Genomic DNA, 26,727 nt, shown 5'->3' on the forward strand with positions numbered 1-26,727 from the left:
GTTTTTTCTGTATTTTATTAATACTACATTAATATTTATAAAAAATAACTGTTATAAAAGTAGAATACAAAGTTATGCCTATGTACAGAAATCAAGATAAGAAGGAATATTAATGGTGTCATCTGTCGTAGAATTATGGGTATTTTAGTTTTACACTTTTCTGTATTTTTCAAGTTTTCTATAACAGTTAATTTTATAATCAGAAAATTACTTAGAAAATGTCTTTAGTACTCTCCTCTCTTCTGTCCATTTAAGAGTGTGAACAGAGTTAAAATGTGGCATTCTGTATTGAAAACACATATCTTTCAGGGACTGAGGGTAGAAAAGTTATTTATGTGCTTAGAAAACAATTCACTGATCAAGCTATACAGTCATCCCTCAGTATCCATGGGGGATTGGTTTCAGGACCTCCCAATGATACCAAAAGCCACAGATGCTCAATTTCCTTATACAAAATGGTTCAGTGTGTGCTTATAACCAGTGCACATCTTCCTATATATTTTAAATCATCTCTAGATTATTTATAATACCTAATACAATGTAAATGCTATATAAATAGTTGTTATACTATATCATTTAGGGGATAATGACAAGAAAATGAGGTCTGTACATATTCAGTGTAGATGCTTCTTTTCCCCCAAATATTGTTGATCTTCAGTTGGCTGAATCCATAGATGTGGACACAGATACAGGGTGCTGACTGTATTTTCCTTTTTTTAAAAAAAAGATTTTTACTTTATGAAATTTCACATTCACCAACATGTTCAATGGAAGCATTTTAATTGGAGACATAAAGAGAATGCTGGTGTAGTTTTTAAAAGATAAAAAAAAAACAGCACAGGGAAAGCTCAATATGAAAACTCATCTGTCATTATTTTCTTGTTACCTAGGGCATTTTGCCATTAAATACCCATAAAACCAGCCTAATCACCATAGAAGTTAGCCAGCAATCTTGAAGTATGTGTGCACTCTATTCCTGTATGCTCTTCTTCCTTCTACCAGATTCCACATTGCTTAAGAGGGCAGGGACTTTACCTTAATTATTTTGTATACTCAGGCAAGAAGCACAGTATCTATCAGACAGCAGACATTTGATAAATGCTCAATGAATTGAATTCCAATCCACTAGATACTCTTCTAGTGAATCTTGTGACCTTCTGGCATTAGAGTTCTTGGGTGTTTTAAGACAATTCAACAAGCATTTCTAAAGCATGTAGAGCACAAAGGTTTCTATAGGGATTACAAAGATTAACAAAACATTAAAATTATTACAATCCAGTAGAAGGTAAAATATGTAAACAAATAGTTTCCCGCAAAATGCAGAACGTACTATAAGAGAGGAAGTGCTATTGAACAAAAAGAGATCACTACACTTTTTTTGGATGTGGGCTGTGCTGGGAATGGGAAAAGAAAGAATTAAGAAAAGCTTCAAAGATGAGGAGGCATTTGTGTTGTGTTATGAAGGATGTGTAAAGTTTTGAGCAGCAGAGCTAAGAAAAAAAGGTCTGTTGGCAATAGCAGAAGCAAACGAATGTTAGTGGAAAAGAATAGAGAATGTTTAGGGACCAACATGAAAGAAGAGGCATACAAAGCTTTGAATGTAGTTTGGGATCAGATTACTAGGAGTTTTATATGCCATGCTGAGAAATGTAGTCTAAAATTTATAAGTAATAGCATATATGTGATCAGAGCTGTGTTCTGATGGCATGGAGGAAGAACTGCATACTAGGAAAAAAACTACTGGAGGGAAGGAGACCAATCAAGAGGCTAAGTATTTTTTCCCATGAGAAGACACTGGAACTGAAAGCAGGGTATTGAAAGCAAGGAAGAAGGAGACATATGTGAGAATGTTTAAAGTGCCAGAATCAACAGGATGTGGCAGCTATTTATTGGAGGAGGAGTACTAGGAGTCTGGGATCCAAGTGAGAATAAGTGTCAGATGCATGAATTAATAAAATAGTAATGAAACAAAAGAGAGGCAAGGAAGGAAGACACTACTTGGGATAGTTTTGAAGAAGTAGTCAACAGTATCAAATACAGTCCTGCAGAGATACCAAGAAGGCTACATCTGAAAATGGCTTTGGGAATAGTATTTTACATTGGTTAATCATCACTGGCCAATCCCTTTTGAGCTTCTCTACTAAAAAAAAAGAAAAAACAGATTTATTTTCAAAGTCAACATTCTAGAAAAAATAGAATAAAACTTAAATATAAAATGGTTGAGAAGGGATTGGGTGGTGATTAAGTAGTACAAACATACTATTCCAAGGTCCTCTGTGAACAGAAAAAGATTGGTAGCAGGAGGGAGAAGCAGTTATTTGAGAAAAGTATAACAAACATAGGAGGACCAAAAGATATTTTTCCTGTTAAAATTCATTCTACCCTCCGTACCTCAAGGGATCAAATTAGAATTTCAGGTAATGTGGACTCTGAAGTACTCTAGACTGTTCATTTCCAATTATGTTCTACAAACACAGGATTCAACTTTCATTTTCTAAAGCATATTTACCTTAACTGTGATTAAAACATAATAGTAGCTTCCTATATGTCAGATACTGTGCTAAACACCTTATATGCATTATCTCATTGAATCCCAGCAACCTTAGGAGGCAAGTTTACTACTATGCCTGCCTTACATAGGAGAAAATTGAGACTTAGAGAAGTAAAATAACTGGCCTAAGATTTAAAAAACACTAAGGGGCAGAGCCCAACCTCTTAACTAATCTGTTCCACTAACTTTCAACAATGTACACAAGCAACTGTGTTATATATCAAACTGTATCCCATTGAAGACCCCCAAATCATTAATTAAACTGCTTGGTTCATTCACTTTTTTTTTTTTTTTTTTTTACAGCCCTCAGGAATAATGCTTCTCCTGACATCCCTTTGCATATGTTTCAAGCTCTTGTAAACGTTTCATGAATTATGAAGGTTGTAGTTCTGCACCGGTCTTTCAATAAATTCATGCCTACAATGTTGACTCAAGGAAAATTGTACAAGCAAGTATACACACCTCTTCAACCTGTGGGTTGTGCTCAATTAGACACCAGGCAAGGCTCAGGCCCATCTGCCTGGCGAAAGCAGAACAGTTTGTTGTGCCATAGTGAGAACATGCTTAACGTATCTCATGACAATCTTACATTTTAGATGGTTTTAATGCTTACTTTAAGATTTGGCCACTTCTTATCTGATTTTCATTTTTAAGATAAGAAATTCGAATAGTAATTACATTTTGGAATAAAAATTTTCTCCTAATTTCCTTTCAGGTTTCTGCACTGATTTGACTGAAATATATCCAGAGATTGCAAGCCAAACTGCCAATAAGCATCTGTCATTTGCAATTATTTATCTGTGTGAATCAGAATTTTCTGAATACTCTGCAAACAAAATACAGAAATAAACTGCATAAGTTGATGCTAGGCTACAATTAACTTTCGTAAAATTTTGGTATACATAAAAGTCTCATTTTCCTAATTGATTGCTCTTATATAGTGGAGTTTCTTTCTCCTAAACAAAAATTTTAAAGCTACTGTTCTAAATCAGTTAGGTGAGAGTATAGACACTCAGCACAAACTCTAACCAAGGGCAAACAATTCAAGTGCAGTCCCCTATGACAGTGAATGAAGAGAGATTTTGTAAACAAAGAAGATACAGAAGGCTTTTCTACATTTGGTGGCCCCTTTGTAATTCACAGCAATATATAATGAATTAATCCATACTTAAAATCTCAGTCCTATCTCTCTGCCACTATGATCCAAGAGAAGTTTCTGACCAGAGATTAAAAGGAAACCCTAGGCTTACTGTGAAGAATGAGTAAAGCAAACAATATAACACTTTGCAAACAAATATTCAATAACACATGTGGATAATATGCAAAGTGATTCTCCACCTATATTGAAAAATAGTTTTTCCAGGAGTTCAGGGAGAAATGTGATTCCTTACCTCAAGTAATTTGCTAGTTTTGGCTAGTTAGCTTGATGGCAAACTTTGGTATAGCCTTTATCTCAGATAATATTGTTTTTAAAGTATCAAAATGCTTTTCTGAATGTAGTGTAATTTAGTGATCAGTATAGGGCTTTATTCCTATATGGTATCCTGAAACACAACAGCCATAATTAGATTCTCAGTGTATTCGTGTCTTCAAATCGACAGTTACACAATCATATATTTGTACATTAATTTTTTTTATCCTGTTAGCATTAACCTATTATAACATTCAGTGACTATTATCAGCTGGGTAGTATATATGTATATTATCCTTAATAATCACAGGAACATAAATATTATCTCCATCTTACAGATGAGGTATCCAAGGCTCAGTAAAGTTAAATAATCCGACCAAGGACACAAAGTTACTGTGTGGTAAATCCAGAATTTTATTCCCAATCTTGACTAAAATGCCTGTGTTTTTCTTAGTACACCATATTGCCTCTCAATAAAGTATAAGTATTATGTATGTAGAGTGCCTGGCACATAGTGGGAGCTCAGCAAAAGTTAATTTTATTGTCTCCTAAAACTATCAGATAAATACCCTTAACAGAAGTAAAAGGAAAATTGTCTAAGTAGGACTCTGTAATTAAATACTCTTCAATTACAAATCATTCATACAAATGAATCTCATTAGAAGACAAAGTCAAACCCTTGCTATTAGACAGTCAACTGAAATATAAAGACTACAAACTTTATTACATCTTTATTATTGATTTTCAGTAACTTCTAAAAGCTACTAATTCATTCTAATCAATGAATTATCGGCCAAGAGAGATACAGTTTCTCCTTTAATCAATATAAAATCTAAAAATCATAGCATTTTAGATCTGAAAGCGATCTAGTTTTGTTTCGTTTTGGTACAAGCTTCTAACTTGGCCGCCACTGCCTATACAACCATTTGACATGTGAGTAACTTGTACACGGTTATAAAGTTGGTAGAGGCAAAGAAGGGGCTAAAAGAACTCAAATCTCCTGAGTTCCAATTCAGTGTTCTTTCCGTTACACCATCTAGCCACTCAATACAAGTGCTCTCTAGGCAGGTTCAGTCATAAGGTTTTAAGATAAACAGAAAACCTCCAGTAGTCAAATAAGAAGCTTCATCCTTCCAGTGACTCCCAGAAGGCTAATCCTATCAGCTAACCCTTACTGAGAGTGGATGATGTGCTTTACTGCACTAAACTCTTTAAGGCATTATTTAATTTTATCCTCAAGGCAAACTTGTGGATAAGTTTTCTTATTATTCATTCTCATTTAACTGATGAGAGAACCCAGACTCTAAGACTTCAAATAAGTTGCCCAAGGTCACAGGACTAGTAAGCAACAGAGTAGGAATTTAAACCAAGCTCTGACTTGAGGCCCAGCTCTTAAAAACTATGATACACTGCTATTACACGTGTCTCTTCCTTTTTCTCCATTTTCCCCCCTTTGTCCTTTAGAGTCTAGGATAACTATATACATAAGGTATGGATACCTAATCACAAATAGGAAGGTTTCTGGAAGGATAACCAAAGGGGGAAAAATAGTAACCCCACACCATTTCCAAGAATTCAGAACTACCTGGACTATTTTTTTTCTCCAAAGTCTAGGCCTTTGCTATCCTCATGCAGAAACCTCTTCTTTTTCAAGAACGTTAGTCACCTGTTTTGCAACTCAACAACCTAAATCAGATTTTTCAGGAGCAAACAAAAGCACTGATACCAACAGTCACTTGGGACTTGAGACCACTGGGCAGAGAAGAACCCAAGAACTAAGCAAAGTTTCCACCAAAATTGCAATGAGGTTAACAGGACACAGTAGCACAATCTAGTATTTGATACCCAGGAAACATGGAGAGAAAAACACGGAGAGGAAGGGAAAATCTGCTGCCAGTCTGAGGTTTTTAAACAGCAGAGTGAGGAAGAGATTTCCAGGTGATCTTCTCCTCGGTCATTTAAGACCCGATGCCCACCGCCACTTAATCCAAGGCTAGACACCCTTGTGAAAAACCAGGAAAAGGGAACGCAAAGAGCTCAAACAGTCCTCGATTCGCCAGCCTCTGCACCCGGTTTGTCTTACCCTTTTCCACCAGAGAGGCAAATGAAGGATTTTTTCTGCCCAACCCCCAGGCCTGGTGAATTCGGGGAGGACCCTGCCCCACTCCGTGGGGACAGAAAGAGCATCCACTTTCCTTGGGAGCAAGGGGATAGGGCGAGGAGGGCAATGAGGAAAATAAGAGAAACTGGCCACGGCAGAGGTCTGGAGGGGTGCAATCTAGTAGCTGCACTCACCCGGGTGAGACATGGGGATGACCTCATTGCGGGTCCCGGGGAAGTTAAAGATGACGGCTCCAGACGCCCCTCTCTCATAAGCCAGATGAATCTTGTCTGCGAAGGTGCAGCCCCCGCCGCGTTGGATGAGGGCCAACCAAGAGACTTGCACGGTGCTTCCCCAAACCGTGGGCACCGTGAAATTCGTGTGCGGGTTACAGGCGTTAAGCGCCCCGGGCCCGTCGGGCGGTACCAGGACCCCAGACACAGGCTCCAGCGGCGAGTCCTGGCCGTACACGCCCTCCTCGCTCAGCTCCCACACCGTACGGTTCACTCCGGTGTGCGGAACCCGCCAGGACACGTTGAGGTACGCGGTCCACACTGCTTCGGCCCCCCGGGAGCCGGGGGCCTGCGGACTCAGGGCCAGCAGGAAGCACCACGCCAGCAATCTGGAAGAGCCGCAGCCACCGCGGCAGGAGACCCCGGCCCTAGGCGGCGGCCCCATGGCGCGCGCTCCGCAGTTCCCTAGTGCCCCTGGCACGCGCCCTCCTAGCGCTTGGCAGGACCCTGGCCTTGAGCAGGTGCGCACCAGGTGGGGAAGGAATGGAGTGAGACTGGGGAGCTGCGAGCTAGGTCGGAGCCAGGAGGCACGTAGCGTCAGCACACAGGTTGCCGCAGATGCAGCTCCTCGAAGCTCCAGCGCTCTCCGCTACCGCGGCTGCAGCGTCGGGCTCTGGGGCTTTAGCGTGAAGCTCCGCCCAGTCGACTGGGGGTGGAGGTGGCTGGGAGGGAGGAAAGGACACTGCGGGATCCGCCTCTTAAAAGGGTAACAGGATGGAACGATGTTAGAATAGGATCTGAGGCTGTGTGGCCAGGTGTGTCGCGTCGTTTTATAAAAAACGGACAGGCGAGGAACGATAAAGTCCGCAAACATAAAGCTTTCTAGTAGGATTCGAGTCGGTTTTGAATTGCAAGAATACATTTTTCCCTCCTATCATTTGCCTAAAGGACGTTTCGGGCTTACGGTGCCAGAATGTGAAAGTACAGTACTTCTAAAAAGCGCAGATCCAAAAGGTCTGAGTTGTAGTCAAGGGAATTTGGGTAGGGAAAGAATTTGAGTAGAATCAGGCTATTTACTGATCCTCTAGATGGGGGAAGGGCAGGAAAAGCGCGTTGTTACCCTTTCTTACTGACTTCAAATGGCACCTTTCTCTTTCCCTGCTCCTAAGAAGCCTCATACATGTGTATTTCCTTACCGTTACCCTAGGTTTAATGCACCGCATCAGATGCCTCTTCTAAAAGTAATCTTAGTCCTCACAAAAGAATGACTGTTTTCACACACCTCAGAACCAAGCCTTTTTTCTGCATTTTTCACAAACCTGACTTACCCAAGTGGATATTCCTGCGCTATTCATAACCTTAACTACATAATCTTTCTCCATTTCCCACTAACTGAAAGGAGCCTGACTCACCTAGGCGATTCACTCATGGCACTATTACATTATGATTTATCCTTGCTTAAGTATACAATTTTTGTCTACCCTGTCAACTATTACATTTACTACGTGGTTAACAAATGAGCCTTGAATTAAGCTGAATTAATACACCTGGTGTCTGATAGTTACGAATAACTTTTGACCTTGGGGAACTTCCCTGTGCCTCACTCAGTTTCCTCATCGTCTGTAAAAGGGGGATAATAATGGCACCTACCTCACAGAGTTTTCAGATGATTAAATGAGTCAATACATGTAATAAAGCACTTAGAACAATGCTTAGCAATATATAAAAATTACATGTTAAATATTAAAATTATTAAACAGGTTCAGGGACACAATTCTAAAATAATATTAAAGTTGTTAATTTGAGGTAATATCAGAGAAAATGATGTTCAGGATGTTCAGTTTTAGCCACTTTTTCGGTTCAAAGAAATACAATCTACTTTATGCAGCTCAACACTTGTTAAATTTCTGATCAATTACTCCCCTCAATCCCTGGCCCAGCGTTTACTTAATCAATGTTATTTCCAAAGATTAAGCATGGAACAATTCTGTACTTGATACTCTTATGGCTTGAGAGAAACCTAGAGGAAAATTAACATCATATACCAAACAACACCTAGAACATAAATAAATGGGCGATTTTGTGAAACATATACTCTAGGTATTGAAAGGCACTTTAGAGGTCAAAGTGGGTATATGAGACCAATAGCATGGTACCCCCAAATACTGATTGTAATCTCTGAGATAAAAATTACCTATGGGAAAAGTGGGTAGGACCAACCACCTCTAAGAAATGGTACAATTCCAGAAATTGTCTGATTTTGCTGGTGAAGAGCATTCAAAATTCAATCAATATTACCTGAATGACAGTCAAATATATTGTACTTTGAAGAGACAACGTGTTCAAAAGAAAGAAGATATTTTATAGCTACAAAAATGAAGTTCAGAGAGACATTTATTAATGTTTATCCATTCATTACTTTCTCAAATATTTGTTGTACATCTGCCATAAGCCATTGGCTGAGCATTTTGGTATAAAATCAAATAAGACATCAACTCTCCTATCAAGAAGCTCATAAATTAGTTTTGATGAGAAGGACAAGTAAGATAAGTGCAGTATAGAGTGACATATGTATATAGTGTAAGCACTATGGTGGAGATATGACAGGGTAGTAGTGGATAACAGACAAGCACCTAACCCAGACTGGGAAGTAAGGAAAAGCTTCCCAGAGGAGGTTACACCTGGGCTGAGTTTGAGAGGGTTAACTTTTCTAGGCAGAAAACAACACAAGGAAAGGCATTGAAATATGAAAAAGAAATGTTAGGAAGCTGCAATTACTATAGGCCCAGTAAATGCAAAATGGTTGGAGCCTAAAGTAACAGAGGGACGGTGGTAACAGATCGTGTTGGAGAGGTACATGAGGGTCAGTTCTTGAGAGTCCTTTGGGTAAAGCTAGGGAGTTTAGACTTTATCCAAAAACAAGGAGTAATATAATTAGGGTTTAATCAGGGAGTAACAGAATCAGATCTGAAGTTTAGAGATCCTTCTCTGTGAATAATAGATTGGAGGGAATAAGAATAGCAGCAGGGAGCCCATACAGAAGATGGTTGGCAGTGCTACAGGTGAGAGATGAAGGTGGCTTGGATAGACAGGTAGTGGACATGAAGAGAAGTGGGCAGAATGGGAATGTTCTTTGGAGGTAGAATCAACAGGACTTGGTTTGGGGGATGAAAGAGAAGGAGGAGTTAGAAATTACTCTGAGGTTTTTGACTTGGAAGACTAGATGACATTCAATCAGGGAGTATAGGAGGAGGGTTTTAAATGTATAGAATGGGTAGAAGGAGAGATGAGTTCACTTTAGATGTGTTGATTTTGAGGTGCCTATGATGTAACCAGGCAGAACTGCGTGATAGGCAGTTGAGTTTCTGATTACTGAACACCTGCTAAGTGCAAAGTATGGGAGAGACAGGGGTGTAGAGAGACAAAAGAAACAGTCCTTGCCCTCAATGAGCTCATGGTCTAGTGAGACAGTCGGAGAGATAATCAATAACAGTACAGTGTAATACATGTTATGACCGAGAAAAGTATAAGGTGCTAGGGCAACACGGGTGTGACTGAGTCTTTAAGTACAAATGGAGTGACCCAAGCAAAGAGAGTAAGGATTTTCAGGCATAGGCAAGAGTGTATTATATGAGAACTCCAAAGAACATTCAGGGAACTAGCATTCAGTAGTTTGGTATGGTTGGGATGTAAAGTTGCAATATATATATATTTGAGACGGAGTTTTGCTCTTGTTGCCCAGGCTGGAGTGCAATGGCATGATCTTGGCTCACTGCAACCTCTGCCTCCCAGGTTTAAGCGATTCTCCTGCTTCAGCCTCCCAAGTAGCTGGGATTACAGGTGTGTGCCACCATGCCCAGCTAATTTTTGTATTTTTAGTAGAGACAGTGTTTCACCATGTTGGCCAGGCTGGTCTCGAATTCCTGACCTCGTGATCCTCCTGCCTTGGCCTCCCAAAGTCCTGGGATTACAGGCGTGAGCCACTGGCCTGGCCAGAAAATTATATTAAAGAGTATGGACTCAATATGCATGCACATGTATATACACATACATAAAGCAAATATGGCAAGATGACAACAAGTGATAAATCTAAATGGTAGGTATATGGGTGCTCATTGTACTTTCTTTTTCCAACTTTTTTTTTTTTTTTGAGGCGGAGTCTTCACTCTGTCGCCCAGGCTGGAGTGCAGTGGCACCATCTTGGCTCACTGCAAGCTCCGCCTCCCGGGTTCCCGCCATTCTCCTGCCTCAGCCTCCTGAGTAGCTGGGACTACAGGCGCCCGCCACCGCGCCTGGCTAATTTTTTGTATTTTTAGTAGAGACGGGGTTTCACTGTGGTCTCGATCTCCTGACCTTGTGATCCGCCCGCCTCGGCCTCCCAAAGTGCTGGGATTACAGGCTTGAGCCACCGTGCCCGGCCTTTTCCAACTTTTTTTATACAGTATTTTAAACATTTTGTAATAATAAGTTTAAAATTGTGAATTTCTATTGAAGTCAATGGAGCAAATGAATGGTATGATCAGATTTGAACTTAAAGAGATCATATGGATTATATGAGGACAAGACTGATGAAAAAGAGACTAGTGAGGAGGCCAATATCTCCAGAACTATTCTGGAGTTCTAGACAATTGTGGAATGGAGGTATCAGACTACCATAGCTTGATAATGTGAGTCATTAAAATCATCCTATGAACTCCCCTTGCTCTGAGTTCATCCTCACCAAGCAACCCTACTTATTATCAGTTAGCTCCTCATGTAAATATGCCTACAGGGAGATAATGTACTGATTAGCAAACACTGGTATCTGGTCCACTTGGAAGTTGTACTTCTCATTATAAATTAATCAGTTGGCATTCTGGCTTATATATTGGTCTCTTGTGAATTTGGTTAAGTGTGAGTCAGTCCCCAGGAACCCAGTCTCTGGTTATATTACCAATCAAATTTCAAGGCTTACAAAGGTAAGAACCAGATTGTAGATCATGACTGCAACAAAATCCTTCCACTCTATGGAGACTTGCCTGGGTAACCCACTGGCTTTCCCCAACCATATTCCTCTATTTCACTGTAAGTTATTTTCTAACTATAACAGTGCCTTGCTACCAAGAGTGAGGTCTGTTGATCAGGAGCATCAGCATCATCAGGGAGCTGGTTAGAAACGCAGAATCACAGGTTCCACCCAGACTAACTGACTTGGAATCTGTCTTTGAATATGATCCTCAGGGGATCTGCATGTACATATGTTTGAGGAGCCCTAGGGTAGACTAGAGTATTCCTGACAGGTAGCTAGCATCCAGCATCTGCTTGAGAACTCCCACTGTCAGAGCTCACTACCTCACAAAGCATCCCATCCTGAGTAAGACTATACTTTTCTTGCTGGGAAGTTAATGTAAGTATAGTTTGAGCCTGTTTCAGTCCTTCTTCTTCTTTCCACCCTCCCCTTCCAAACCCAGGCCCCCAGAGTTTCCATGCTACTACATGGCCATATCACTACTCCACCAGGGCCTTTTCTCTGAGCAGTCCCCCTATACCAGACTTCACCTTGTATCTGACAAACCAAATTTACTAGTCCCAAATATATTCCTTCGGAGTCCTACTCTCCCTAAGACTAATAACAGCTACTGTTCATTAGCATTTACTATATGTTTTATATGCATTATCTCATTTAATCTTCCCAAGTATCTACTATTAACCCCAGTTTTACAGAAGGGAAAACTGGCCCAGAGAGAATTACAGCAACCTGCCAAAACGCATATAGCTAGGAACAGAAGAAGGATTCCAATGCCGTTCTGACTCAAGTATTAATAGCTGATAATGAGTTAACTATTTTCCCTCTGGAGAACGCCATTCGCATTTGGATGTTGCTTTATACCGAAAAGAGAAAGTTCAAGTGAAATGTCTCTTGTATGCGTTTCAGGCACTGTGACCATTAAGGAAGATATATATGGGCCAGGAGCCTTTCTGAATTCTTCAAATCCTACCACAAATGCCTACCCTGCCAAATATTTGTATCAGCAATACTAAACTGAAAGCTGCCCTGAGCACTTCACTATCTAATGATGAACTGATAAGCAGAGCAGCATCCTGCAGGAGCAACAGTAGGGAACCATTGTGGCAGATTTAGTTTCCCATCACACTGTCTCTATAGAGATGTTGAGGTGGACGATAGTGTTCAGGCTTTAATATGTTTGCAAGAAATGAGACATTACATCTGGCTTCTCACCATTAAATGAATGGCAAAGCACAACTTGGGACAAACAGTATCCTGGCATCTAAGTGATGCTGGATACACAGCTCGACAACATAGGTATAGAGAATGTGTAGACAAGGGATGACAATAAATCTCCACTCCAGGCAGCTGCTCTGTGGATAGCAAGAAGAAAATAGTGGGTGTATGGAGAGAAGCAGCAGCCAACAAAACAAAATGAAAAGCCAAAGCATGATGCCAACAGCATACTTCCAAATAACATAATGTCACTTGCAAATGAAGACTAAGCCTCAGTCAGCTCAAGTTAGTATATAGCCATTAGGAAACAGGGGATTTTTTTTTAAAGCAAAGCTTTCATGCACCCAAAGAAAGGGCAGAATTACAGAGAGTGGCTTTACAAACAGTAGATACGCTATATCTAAAACTAAGAACAATCTTTTCATATCCATAACTTCAAAAACTACCATTGAGATCCTACTATGGGCCAGGTACTTTACATATATTAATGATATAATTTGATTTTCACAACAGGCAATGATATCCTATTATAATTTACATTTTTTTCAGATGAGGAAAATGAGACTCAGAAAAATGAAGTATCTTGCTGAAGGTCACACGGCTGGTAGGTGGTGGGAGTTGGAATTCACACGGGTATATATGACTCCAAATTCCATGTTGTTTTCATTCTGCTGTACTACCTCTACACATACATAGGGAGAATATTATTACAAGGTGGAAAAAATGGGTGTTTGTCAGCCACACATTTTACCATGCTAAGAACCCCCTCACCAGAATCCTGCTGAGCAGCCCCAGAAATCCTAGATAACAGAGATTATGAGGCCGGGTGTGGTGGCTCATGCCTGTAATCCCAGCATTTTGAGAGGCTGAGGCAGGAGAGTTGCTTGAGTCCAGGAGTTTGAGACCAGCCTGGGCAACACAGCGAGACCCTGTCTCTACAAAAAATAAAAAATAAATATTTTTAAATAAGAAAGAAAGAAATTGTGTTGGTGGAGGGCGTTGCAGAAACCTGAGCTAAATTGTATGCACTTGATTGCTACTGGGAGATCAAATTAGCTATCTTGAGTTTAGGGAGGTGATTGAGAGGATCACAGATTGCTGAGAAGGAGAGAGACAAAGAGTGGGGAAAGTCCCAAGGTATGGGGGCAAGTTGAGCAAGGGAGGTGCTGGAAGGAACTATGGAGATGAGTGGTCTTTACTCCCCATTCTGGTATTGGGCAAACCTACTTGGGAAACATCTCGTCTCATGCAGTCTCCTATCTTTCCTTTTCAGGTTTCCAATAAGGTGAAGATTCTAAAAGAATTAAACCTGTGACCACAAGAGAATTTCTGTATATCTTATTAAAGAAAGAAAAACAATTATTTGGGGAAAGTGGGAGAGGAAAATGTTTTTAATGAACTATGCCCTGCAAATATGACCACATATTTGAGGTTCATTTCCAATCCCTTCATCAGATCCAGTATGACACTTAGTATACTAGATCCACAGAATCCCCCCCATTTTAGTCTCTGTTCCTATTTTTAACTCTGCTGTTAACTGGTTATGTGACATTGAGGGAGTCTCTGTTTCTTCTTTCTCAACTAAAATAGCAATACCAGTGACAAAAAATTGAACAGATATATTTTGAATCACTTAATATTCCATTAGATGAAAACCTAACAAATCAGATAGCATATCTAAAACAAATATCTGTGATCTTGCCATTGCTTAGGACAAATGAGAGAAGAGCTGTAGAAGGAAGTGGACCTCTCAGGCATGGATTGGTAAGACTTACCCGTTAGAAGTTAAAGTCTTCATGAGTGTGGGCAAAGGCCGCCTTTGTTTCCAAGGGGCAAAGTCACAAATTCGCAGCTGCCAACTATATGCATTAGGATTAGTGGCAGCTGCCCAGGACTCAAACTTGATCAATAACTCGGAGTAAACAAGTATCTGGCAATAAGTGACCAGGTGCTAGCACGTAGTTGGGACAACTGAAATTGGCTGCCTTGCCACTCATGATTCACACAGTAATTAAGTTCTGTCACACCAGAATTAGACAAGTGTTATGGTTATGTTGGTAGCAGGAAACAGGCAAGGAACAAGCAGGCCTTCAACAATAAGGTATTTTATGGCTACAAAAATGACTTTGGTTTTGACTTCACCACAAATCATGCAATATAAAGTACAAGAACTTTAATGGGGAAAAATACTAATGGGAACATCAAAAGGAAAAAAATAATGTCCAGATGCACTGAATCAGAGCACACCCTGGCATCTATAAAATCACATTACCCTTAGCCAACAATCTTCCAATTAGCTGGGGGGTGGAGGGAGGTACTTTTTTTCTAAGCTGTCTCTGTGCAACTTTGGGAGCAGATAACATCAAAATATTTTATCTTCTTCATAGTAAACTAGTTCAGACACAGAAATCTGTGACTGCTGAATATTCTGAATGTTGTCAAATCTAGAGCCACAGAAAGTCTTTTATCAGAGGCAATGAAGTGGCTCAGCAATGTTTGCTTTTTGAGAGGGGAAAAAGAGGGAAGAAATAGAAACCCTGAAGCTCTTGTTTGTTTGAAGAAGAGGCTCATTAAGTTTATCTTCAATGATCCCACTAGTTCGCTAAATGTCTTAGTTTTCTTAGGTGATGATGGAGGTATTTAGAGACCTGATGAGAGCATATGTTTGGCCTCTGTACGGTGTTTAGGGCATAGCTCCCTCCTGGTTTTAGGGCCTTCTATTGATTAGATTTAAAACAGAATAAAAACTCTTCAGTACACACATTCCAGTAAGCAGGCTAACATGTCAGTGCTTTCAATATGCCCCATGTATGGCATTTTAGGTAGAGGTTTCCAAGTTATAAGACAGAGGCAATAATCAATTGCTTAAGAGCAGTCTACTAAAGAGTAGATTTATACTACCTGCTATCATCCTATTTGCAACAGGATCTTACCCTTGTCACTCATTGCAAGTTGTAATAGGCAGCAGTGAATAAGCAAAGAACAGACTTTCAATAAAACAGTATTGCTAGGGGAAAATGTGCTAGACTAATCCCACTTAATCTCTACATTAAGTATACAAATTAAGGAATAAAACATTTTTATCAACCTTAACCCCCTGGGATTTCTAACATAAAATTGTAAGCAATAACTATCGTTGGGCATAGAGGAATTACAATTTTCTATTTTGGAGTTTCAGTGATTTAAAATAAAATTCATCCACTCTATTCATTAGAAAAAACATTTTTAGAGCTTCTGCTGTCTACAAAGTCCTACAAATTTGCTGGGGAAGATAAAAAGATGAATGTGACTAGGTCCCACCATTAAAGATCTCAGTTTACTGGGAGTAAACTGTATCAAGAAAAGATCTGTGGGTCCTCTCTTTGTTTTTACTTAAACGTATCTAGATTATCAGCAATAATAAGCTTTAATTGAAAGTGTAGTCTGATCTCAATTGTCTACTACTGGAGAAGAGAAGTGATATTAAATTTTTTAGACTATTGTAAATAGCCTTCTAATTGATTTTAGTCTCTTCCCTATTCCAAATCATCCTTCATATTATAGCCAAATTATGCTTTCTAAAACCTAGGTATGATTATGTCACTTTTCATTGCATATTGAATAAAATATAAATTTCTTTTTCTTTTTCTTTTTCTTTTTTTTGAGACAGAGTCTCACTCTGTTGCCCAGGCTGGAGTGCAGTGACGCAATCTCGGCTCACTGCAAGCTCCACCTCCTGGATTCACACCATTCTCCTGCCTCAGCCTCCCTAGTAGCTGGGACTACAGGCACCCGCCACCACGCCCGGCTAATTTTTTTGTATTTTTAGTAGAGATGGGGTTTCACGGTGTTAGTCAGGATGGTCTCGATCTCCTGACCTCGTGATCCGCCCGCCTCGGCCTCCCAAAATGCTGGGATTACAGGTGTGAGCCACCATGCCCAGCAATATATAAATTTCTTAACTTGGAATTCTAGACCTTCAACAATCTAAGTCAATCTGACCACTTCCTCCTTTACCTCTTCACTGTATTTTACACATACTTACAATATATATAGCATCTTTCATACTATATTGCATTTATTTGCTTACATGCCTATCTCCTTCATTAGAGACAGTTTCTTGAGAGAAGGGACCATGTATCTTCTTTGTAGCCACAGATCTTACTTTGGCACATCACTTGAAGAGCAAGTAGATGATTGGGCAAGAAGAGCGAGTAAAAGAATTTGAGGGCAGGCTATCTAATTTGCTGCCTAGCTGGTATGATTTTTTCCTAACATTTTTGTTAAGGTATAATTTACATAGAGTAAAATTCACCGTTTATAGTATATGTTTATATAAGTTTTTACAAATACATACAGTCATTTAACTGCTACCACCACAATCAAGATATGGAACGGTTTCATTACCACAAAAACTCCCTCATGCTATGCCTTTATAGTCAAAATCCCCTCCCACTTTTAATCCCTGGTAACTACTCACTTGTTTTCTTTCCCTGTGATTTTTGCCTTTTCTGGATTGTCATATACATGTAGCCTTTTATGTCTGACTTCTTTCACTTAGCAAAATGCAGTTGAGATTCATCCATGTTATTGCATTGGCGTGGCATTTAAACAAAAGAGTGGTCAGAAAGATAAGTGCTGTGAGGAAGTACAAAGTCCTGTGCTAGAATAGAGGCAGGAATGTTTGCTTCTGACTCAAGGAAGTAGGGGCTGTTTCATGAAGAAAGTAACATCTGAGCAAGGCCTTGAGGGATAGGTGGGATAGGATTTTGATAGACACAAATGGTGAGGGAAGGTATTTCAGTAAAAGATACAGCGGTAACAAAAGCTCAGTCAGGACAGAGCAGAGCGGATTTGGAAAACAGTATTTTCATTTGGTTAGAGTACAAGAGGAGGAGTAGTGGGAGATTGGGCAGAAAAGGTAGGTTAGGGCTTTGTTGACCTTGAATGACATATTTTGGAGTTGGTCTTGATTCACTGGGCAGTGGACTGTCATTGTAGGCTTTTTATTCAATCTTTTTTATAAGGAGAAGAGTAGGTTAGCCTGCAGGTAATTCTGTTGCCCTGCCTGAACTGTAGTAGACAGCTCTCTGTCCAGGTGAGTATACAACTTGGACTCCTAAAACAAGGCAACAAACTACATCTAAATATATCCAAAGCATACCAAGGACATAAAATATCTGCACTACAGATACTTGTTAGAAAATGCATTCATGAAATTATTGAATCCGATACCTGCCAAAAACTCTCTTTTATCTCCAGTTGTATTCTCTCAATTCTGTCTACAGTCAAGGTATCAGAAAGGCAAGTGTTGTTCCTGATCCTATTTTCCTAGTCCTCCACAAAAACATCTTCACTGGGGTAAGTAAGAGTTAATGTTAGGGCATCTGTCTTAGCAGATAGCCAATTAAAAAAATCCCCATTGAACAGCATTTCATTCTTTTGTAAAACCATATTATCCACTGATTACTTGAATTCCCATGTAAAAAGAACTTTTTCCTATTTTGGATGCTTGTGTCTGATTATAAAAGACATGAATAAACATTTCACCAAAGAGGAAATACAAATGGAAAATAAGCATATGAAAAGATGTTAAATGTCATTAGCCATTAGGGAAATGCAAATGAAAATCACAATGTGATATCACTGCATACCTACCAGAAAGGCTAAAATTAAAAAAAAAATGTGTCTACACCAAATGTTGTCAAGGATGTGGAGGAACTGGATCATACGTACATTTTTTTTGGTGGGAATGTGAAATGGCATGGCCAATCTGGAAAACAGTCTGGCAGTTTCTTATAAAACTAACATCCAACTTACCAATTTCAGTCGTGGACCTTTATCTCAGAAAAATGAAAAATTACTTTCACAAAAACCCGTTCACAAATTTTCACAGCAGCTTCATTCATAATTGCCAAATCTTGGAAACAACCCAAATATCCTTCAGTGAGTGAATGGTAAAACAAACTGTGGTACATCTATACCATGGAATATCACTCAGCAATAGAAAGAAAGGAGATATTAATATATGCAACAATCTGGATGAATCTCCCAAGAATTATACTGAATGAAAAAAAGCCAATCCCAAAAAGTTTACGTACAATAAAATTCAATTTATACAACATTTTTTGACATGATAAAATTATATTAATAGCAGATTAGTGGTTGCCCAGAGTTAATAAGGGGTTATGGGGTGGAGGTCCTTTTGGCTATAAAGGGACAATACGAGGGAGCTCTGTTGCAATGGAATTGTTCTAAATCTTAACTGTGGTGATAGTCACATGAACCTACACATGTGATAAAATTGTGTAGAACATGCATATAATTGCATGTAAAATTAGTGAAATTCGAATAAGGTGGGTGGATTGTATCAACTTCAATTTCCTGGTTGTGATATTGTACTATTGTTATACAAGGTGATACCACTGGGGAAACTAGGTAAAGGGATGAAGGGTATACAGGATCTATTTCTTACAACTGCATGTAAATCTACATTTTTAAAAAATAAAAAGCTTTTTTTTTAAAAAAAATAAAAAGCTTTTTTTTTTTTTTTTAAAAAAAGAGGAATACATGTTGATTGTAGAATTGTATAATGCATTATTTGAATTCAACTTTAGGAAATTATTAGTTTTGTTGAAGATTTTGCATATTTTCTTAAAACATAAAAAAAAATCACTGGGTTTCTAGTTTTAACTTTGTGTCAGGAAACATAAAGCCCATATTGCTTATGCTATAGCAGTTTTATTTTTTTATTTTTTTATTTTTTGAGATGGAGTCTCACTTTGTGGCCCAGGCTGGATTGGAGTGCAGTGGTGCGATCTCGGCTCACTGCAGGCTCTGCTTCCTGGGTTCACGCCATTCTCCTGCCTCAGCTTCCCGAGTAGCTGGGACTACAGGCGCCTGCCACCACGCCCGGCTAATTTTTTGTAGTTTTAGTAGAGACGGGGTTTCACCGTGTTAGCCAGGATGGTCTCGATCTCCTGACCTCGTGATCCGCCCGCCTCGGCCTCCCAAAGTGCTGGGATTATAGGGTTGAGCCACTGCGCCCCACCCTGCTATAGTAGTTCTTAACCTTTCTGAGGTCAGAGTTACCTCTGAAAATTTGATGAAACCTAGGTACAAAGTAAATCAACACACACAATTTTGTGCACAATTTCAAGGAGTTGTATGGACCTTATGAAAGTTATCCAACGACCCCATGTTCATGTTCATATACTGTTCAATATGGTAGCCAATAGGCTTATGTGGTTATTTACATTTTTTATATTAAAAATTCAGTTTTTCAGTTGCATTAACTATATTTCAAGCACTCAGTAGCCACAGATGGCTCGTGGCTGCATAGTCAACACAGAAATAGAATTCTGTATAATTGTAAAATGTTCTGTTGGACAGCATTGCTCTAGAACATTCGGAATAAGATTTGCTTTTAATTAATTTTTTGAGACCGAGTCTCACTCTCTTGCCCAGGCTGAAGTGCAGTGGTTGATCTCGGCTCACTGCAACCTCCATCTCGCGGGCTCAAGCGATCCTCCAACCTGTCTCCGGAGTAGCTGGGACTACGGGCTGCGCCACCACGCCCTACTAATTTTTGTATTTTTAGTAGAGACGGGGTTTCGCCCTGTTGGCCAGGTTGGTCTCCAACTCCTGGGCTCAAGCAATCCACCCGCCTGGGCTTCCCAAAGTGCTGGGATTACGCGTGTGAGTCACCCCACCTGGCTGAGATTTGCTTGTATTTTTTTTGTTGTTGTTGTTAACTTCATCAGGCTGGGGACAGCGGCTCACACCTGTAATCCCAGCACTTCGGGTGCCCAAGGCGGCGGGTGGGGGATCACTTGAACTCCGGAGTTCGAGACCAGCCTGGCCAACATGGTGAAATCCCGTCTCTAATAAAAATACAAAAATTAGAGGGGCGAGGTCGCAGGTACCTGCAGCCCCAGCTACTGGGGAGGCTGAGGCGGGAGAATCGTTTGAACCCAGGAGGCAGAGATTGCAGTGAGCCCAGAGAGTGCCCCTGCACTCCAGCCTGGGCCACAGAGTGATACTCCGTCTCAAAAAAAAAAAAAAAAAAAAAAAAAAAAAAAAAAGAGTAAGTTTATCTACTTAATAACTTCAAGAATATTAGGAAGTAGTCAAGACTCGGGCTTATCTACATAACACCAAAACAATTGGCTAAAAGTGGAATGTTCAGTGACTTTGTTCAAATAGTATATCTTTTATTTTAGTAAACATATACGATACTAACTGTGGCAAAGGATTATTAAAATAGCCCTTTTACTTAACTTTTAACTCAGTTAAGAGGGAAGAGCAAAATTTTAAATCTATGATGGGAAAAATAGCTGAGTTTAGTAACGTTTTAAATGTGTAGGCAGAAAAAACGTGGAGAAGGCGTAAGGGAACTTGTGTCTTGCAAAAAGTAGTGTTCTGGTTCACTGTAGTTTGTCAGATATTTAGGAATAGAAGGTGCTCTTGCTCAAAGTTTTAGTGATTTATCAAAGCTCTAATGATCTTTCTCTTAGAAGAATTATACTTTTAAAGCATTAACAATAATCTTGCTTTACTAGCTTTCTTCTTGAGATATTAAAATTAACTTTTTCTTTTTTGAATTGAATTTCATTTTCCACCTAAAGCAATGTATAGTTTTCGCAGAGTTGCTGCTTATTAGTCCTTAAAAAGGAATTGAGTCAGTTACAGATACCAGTAGATGGGAAGCAGTGATGTAGATGATACAAAGGAGCAGATAATAAAAAGACACTCGAAGTTGGCTTTGAAATGCATTTTTCAGCACATTTTCATCTTCTGTTTTATGCAGGCATTCTCTTCAGACCTATAAAGAGGTGACTCTGAAGTATGTTGAGTGATCAAAGAAAGTTAGCCTGAAATTTAAACATCACCGGTGGGCTAGCCACATGCAGGTAATTAAATTAATGGCAAAACTTAGCATATTTGTATTCTGTATGTCACCTTACTCCCACGAGCATGTAGCCACTAAAGAGATTCTATGAACTTACTGACCTTACTCATTCTGGGAATTTATTCCCATCTTCAAGATGCTTAGTTTTAAAATAATCAATTAGATTGATTTTTGTTTTATTTAAATCTATTTGGATGACCTTGGCTGAGTGTCTTGGTGTTCTCATAATTGAAGCAGTTGCCATATGGTGTCAGAAGACATTGGAAATTTGATTTCAGATGTCAGTATAACAAGTTACCCAAACCTTCACGTCCTGCACATGTATCCTGGAACTTAAAATAAAATAAAATTTAAAAAATATGGAAAAAAAATGTGCTTGAGAGAAGTACTGAAGTGTTTGAATTAGCCATGAAAATGCTCAACATGCCCTCTGTTGGGCCTTTGTTTTATAAGGTTGGAACAAAAAATGCTGTGTCATCCATTGTACAGTGGGTTGAGAAAAGGAATTCCACTGTAACTATGATATGCAATGAATAAATCCTAATACAAATTCACAGATTTTTCTGGTATGGATAAGTCTGGCTCACTTAGCTAGTTTCAAAAGGAAGATTTAAAAAACCATCTAGATCCAAATAAATGAAAACTTTGTTACGTGCTTAGGAACTCTCCTGTGTTTTATGAAACAAAATGGCCTTACTGTCTGGTGATTGCTCCATAAATATGTAAACCAACTAAATAATTCTACCATCCACAAGAAGATATCTGTGAAGGGGTGGATAATAATTCCAGATTTTTGCAGGGTTTGCAAAAGTGAATTTCCACTCCAACCCTCCACTCCCATGGGGCTAGGCGGTGGGTAGGTGGGGAGAAAGCCTGGCTCCTATAAATAAGCACATCTTCCTATAAATTAAGTGGGTGTTTTGAAAAATGAGGAATTAGATTCGATGTTTTTTCTTAGCAAAAATTATTTTTATATTTGCTGTAGATCAAAATATTTTTCAACATCCTGTGTGGCAAAGTAGCAAATACTCAGCAAGTATTTTCCCACCAACTTCCTTCACAGTCAAATGGGGTTGTGCACAGTTCAACTGCATACATTGTACACATATAAGTCACATTTTAGTTGACCACATATTTCTGCTTATAGCTTCAGAAGAGGCAAATCATGAAACTAGTCTAAGCCTAGAGAGACTATTATTTCTAAATAAAATTGGCCAGAATATAGTTGGCTATTTTCTTTGTGAATTTTTCCCTAAGGCACCCAGATCAGCTTTTTTTTTTTTTTTTTTTTTTGACAGACTCTCATCCAGACTGGAGTGCAGTGGCACCATCTCGGCTTACTGCAACCTCTGCCTCCTGGGTTCAAGCAATTCTCCTGCTTCAGCCTCCCCAGTAGCTGGGATTACAGGCACCTGCCACCATGCCCTGCTAATTTTTGTATTTCAGTAGAGACAGGGTTTCCCCTTGTTGGCTAGGTTGGTCTCAAACCCCTGACCTCAAGTGATCTGCCCACCTCAGCCTCCCAAAGTGCTGGGATTACAGGCGTGATTCACAGTGCCCGGCCAGATCACTTTTCATATCCCTGAAACTCCAAAAGGTTTTAATTTTATCAAACTGAAAGTTCTTCTGGCTCATTTAAGTCAATATCCTCAATAAATTGTAGTTCTCTGAGTTTCCTAATACCTTATCCATAATTGCTTATATCATTTTAACAGAATATATAATAACAGGTGCAAAAGTAGTGCTTGGAGGACTAGAAATTTGCCTTTTGTTGTGTATATCTTCACTGCTTTCCTTTTGTTCATAACAAATTCTAGTGGTATATCAAAGACAAGGGTGAAATTGACTCAGGGTCAGGAAAACAACCATATTAAAGGAATTGAGATTATCTATGTTTTTCATAGTTCAGTAGAAACGGTACTTTACTGCTTAGCTTCTCAGGAATCAGAACACAATTTATGCAGTAATTAAAATTTATATGAAAGTAAATTTAGGACATTGGAGTGTTTGTTCATTTTCGCCATTTTGTTTGGCTGAAGGTAAAAGCCTTATATTACCCTTCTATTCTGAGTAATATTTTCTTTCCCTAAAGTACAAATAGAACATGTGATTGAGGAAGCCTTTCAAAAAAATATAGACTATCTCCAAGATCTTACTGTAGGGAAAGAAAAATATTCCCATAAGAAGTTAAAACAGGCTGGGCACAGTGGCTCACACCTGTAATCCCAGCACTTTGGGAGGCCGAGGCAGTGGGATCACCTGAGGTCGAGAGTTCGAGATCAGCCTGACCAACATGGAGAAACCCCGTCTCTACTAAAAATACAAAATTAGTCGGTCATGGTGGCACCTGCCTGTAATCCCAGCTACTCGGGAGACTGAGGCAGGAGAATCGCTTGAACCCGGGAGGCAGAAGTTGCGGTGAGCCAAAATCGGGCCATTGCACTCCAGCCTGGGCAACAAGAGCGAAACTCCATCTAAAAAAAAAAAGAAGTTATAACAGAAAAATGAAAAATGTTCCACATGAATACAAAACAACACAAAAACCACCATAGCTTTATATTATAAAAATGTAATTACATTTAAAGGGCACAGTTCAGTGAAATGAAAGCCTAAAGTAGAAGATTCGTAACATATTATTGCTTGAAGGAGACATGTTTTATCAATATTTATCACTTTGCTAACATTTTAGGTATTTATAGAGTAAGGATTAATGGGCTGTGGACATCTATTTCTTCAGAGAAGCATTAATAGGATATCCAATAATTTAAACAATATCCACAAATGAGCAATGGGGATATTCTTTTAGATATAACTTTTTTCAGTGTCGGAAGTACAGTCTGAGCATACAAAATGAAGGAAATAGAACCCTACTTTCACTATGAAATTATTTTGCAATTAGAGTCAAACTATACTAATAAAACTTGCTTGAAGTAGGCAAATTCTATAATTGGAATTATAGAATATAGTAGTATTTTATTATTTTGGAGAATGGTTAGTACTCATTCCATGATAAAGGAAATTCATACTGTATATAAGTTCTGCACTGGGAACCTTGCACAAAAAAAACCCCACAATTTTTCTAATGCTTTAGGAAGTATTCATTTGCATAAAAGCAACTGAACTATTAATTCAAATCATTTACGTTGTTCTTTGAAGCAGATTTCTATATTTCATTAGCTTTGATTACGTTACCATTTAGCCTTAAAACAGGCATTTTATGTATTTTTAAATATATCCTTCCATTGTTAAGAAAACTGCTGTCAGGTAGGCCTTCCTCTTAAAGATTTTTAAAAATACAAAATGCAGCTTTATTATTTTCAAGTGATATAATAACACAAATGAATTGCTACTAAAACGATGCCAAAGAGAAGCACTGCTGGATCTGCTTTATTGAATAGGCAAAGATTGTTTGCAGGAAACAGTTGCTTCTATATACTACTTAAAAGAGTTTCTATTCTCTGAAGGCACTTAATAATCTCCTCAGTCCTCTAAGCGCTAACCCCGGAATTTAAACTTAGATTAAACACTGGTGAGAATTAATGAGGTTTTTAATACTCTACTCAAATTCACATCGTATGATGGAGATCACTACATCTACAATAGCTTATGTAGATAAGTAGAGAGTAATGTTAACTAATTCCACAATATTGTGCAGTGAAATAAGATCTGAACTGGAATCTGGTTCCTTCACTCCATGACCCTGTGTGGGTGTAAGCACTTTTTGTAGCTGTGTGAATCACTGTTGGTAATCTAGGCAGTTCCTACTGCCAGAGCTTTATATAGAAACAGTCTCACAAAGAAGTCATGTCTCCAACTGCCAGCTAAAGATGAGACATCAAATAGCTGTGGGGAGAGCAGACCGAGATTAAAAGAACATTCTGTTAAGAGTCAGCATGGTGTTATTAAGCCAAGGAACCCCAATCTTTCTGGTGTTATCACACTTAAATGGTTCTAGATAAGATTACCAAGTAGGTAATATTTGACTGGGGGGATAGATGCTCACTTTTCCAGCCTCATTCATTCATTTTCATACCCTTATTTATTCATTCATCAGTGAGGGCCTGATATGAATCAGTCACTGTACTATAGTGAGATGAATGAAACAAAGTCCCTGGATCTCTGTCAGTCTTGTACTGTTTCCAGATCACACCTCAATCAATCTGCTATTTTACACTCAGGTTGCCATCAATGAATTAATCCCTGCTAAGTTATTAGTAGTACTTTTTAGTTGGTGTTTTGTTTCCTGGGACCATTTGCCTTTTTAACAAGGACTCAAAAACCTTATAGCTTTTAAAACCCGAAGGAATGCTGTTTTAATGAAGGATGAAATTTTAGACAGCATATTAATAGGGAGGAGAATATTGTTGGGCAGGGGGATTCCTGAGACCCCAAAAAACCCCACATCGCACAGGTGACTGGCCCCCAAATCCTTCTTCAAGACACAAAAGTAAAGTCATCCTCAAAAATATGTGGAGTATCCCCCATCCCACCAAGAGAAAATTTAAAAAATTTTATTTATAATTAGTGTATTTATTATTTATAATTAATAAAATAGTGGTAAAAACATTGAAATTCTAACATTAGTTAAGAAAAGAGCCAACATGTCAATACCACTGATTAGGAATTGACTGGATGATACAAAGTAAATAGGAGACAACTTACAATATGTCCTATATTGTTCAGGAAGGCACAACAAGGAAAAAAATGTGTGAAAGTTAGAGGAAGGCATATTTTGGCATAGTTTGAACAATAACTTTCTAAAAACTTGAGCTGTTCAGCAATGAACTGAAATGTCTTGTGAGATGGTGAACTCTCTGTCCCTGACAGTGCTCAAGTAGTAAATGAATGACCACTAGACAGGGTTTTAGTTTAAGGGATTCCTGAAGTACATGGAAATTTTATATTTTTAAATGTTTAATCTATGCATCTATTAGTCTATGATAATTAGGAATTCAGGAATTATACAAATGAATACATAAGAATACATAAAAATAGGGAAAAAGGCAAAATTAGCATGACCTGAACTATGTATGTGAATTTTGAATAGGTGCCAAGTAAAGGAAATATCAGGATAAACTGTTAGCCAAAAAGACTTCTTGTAAGACAAACATTTTTGCCCAAGAGTTTAAAGTGAGAAAGAGACATAGATAGGTGAAGAAGAGGGAGAATGAACTGAAAATAAGGATGACTTCATGAGCATCATCTTGCTACTACCGTAGTTTTTACTGTCTACTATAAAATAGACATTGTGCAAAGTGCCTTCTTTATATGCATTATCTAATTTAATCCTTACAACCACCCTATATAAAGTAGTACCA

General features: G+C 38.8%; 1 protein-coding gene across 2 annotated transcripts in view; it reads right to left on the reverse strand.

Moving 5' to 3' along the window:
- Positions 1 to 26,727, reverse strand: part of LOC105490433 (ring finger protein 128) — a 99,043-nt gene that overhangs the window by 59,460 nt on the left and 12,856 nt on the right. The window contains exon 1 of one of the 2 annotated variants that reach the window (XM_011756031.2): positions 6,258 to 6,977. The exons of the other annotated variant lie outside the window; for it this stretch is intronic. Within the exon in view, the coding sequence (XP_011754333.1) occupies positions 6,258 to 6,741 (484 nt within the window). The 5' untranslated portion in view covers positions 6,742 to 6,977. Of the gene's footprint in view, positions 1 to 6,257; positions 6,978 to 26,727 lie in introns of those variants that run through there. 2 annotated transcript variants of the gene reach the window in all.

Source organism: Macaca nemestrina, chromosome X, assembly GCF_043159975.1.
Source record: "Macaca nemestrina isolate mMacNem1 chromosome X, mMacNem.hap1, whole genome shotgun sequence".
Lineage (NCBI taxonomy): Eukaryota > Metazoa > Chordata > Mammalia > Primates > Cercopithecidae > Macaca > Macaca nemestrina.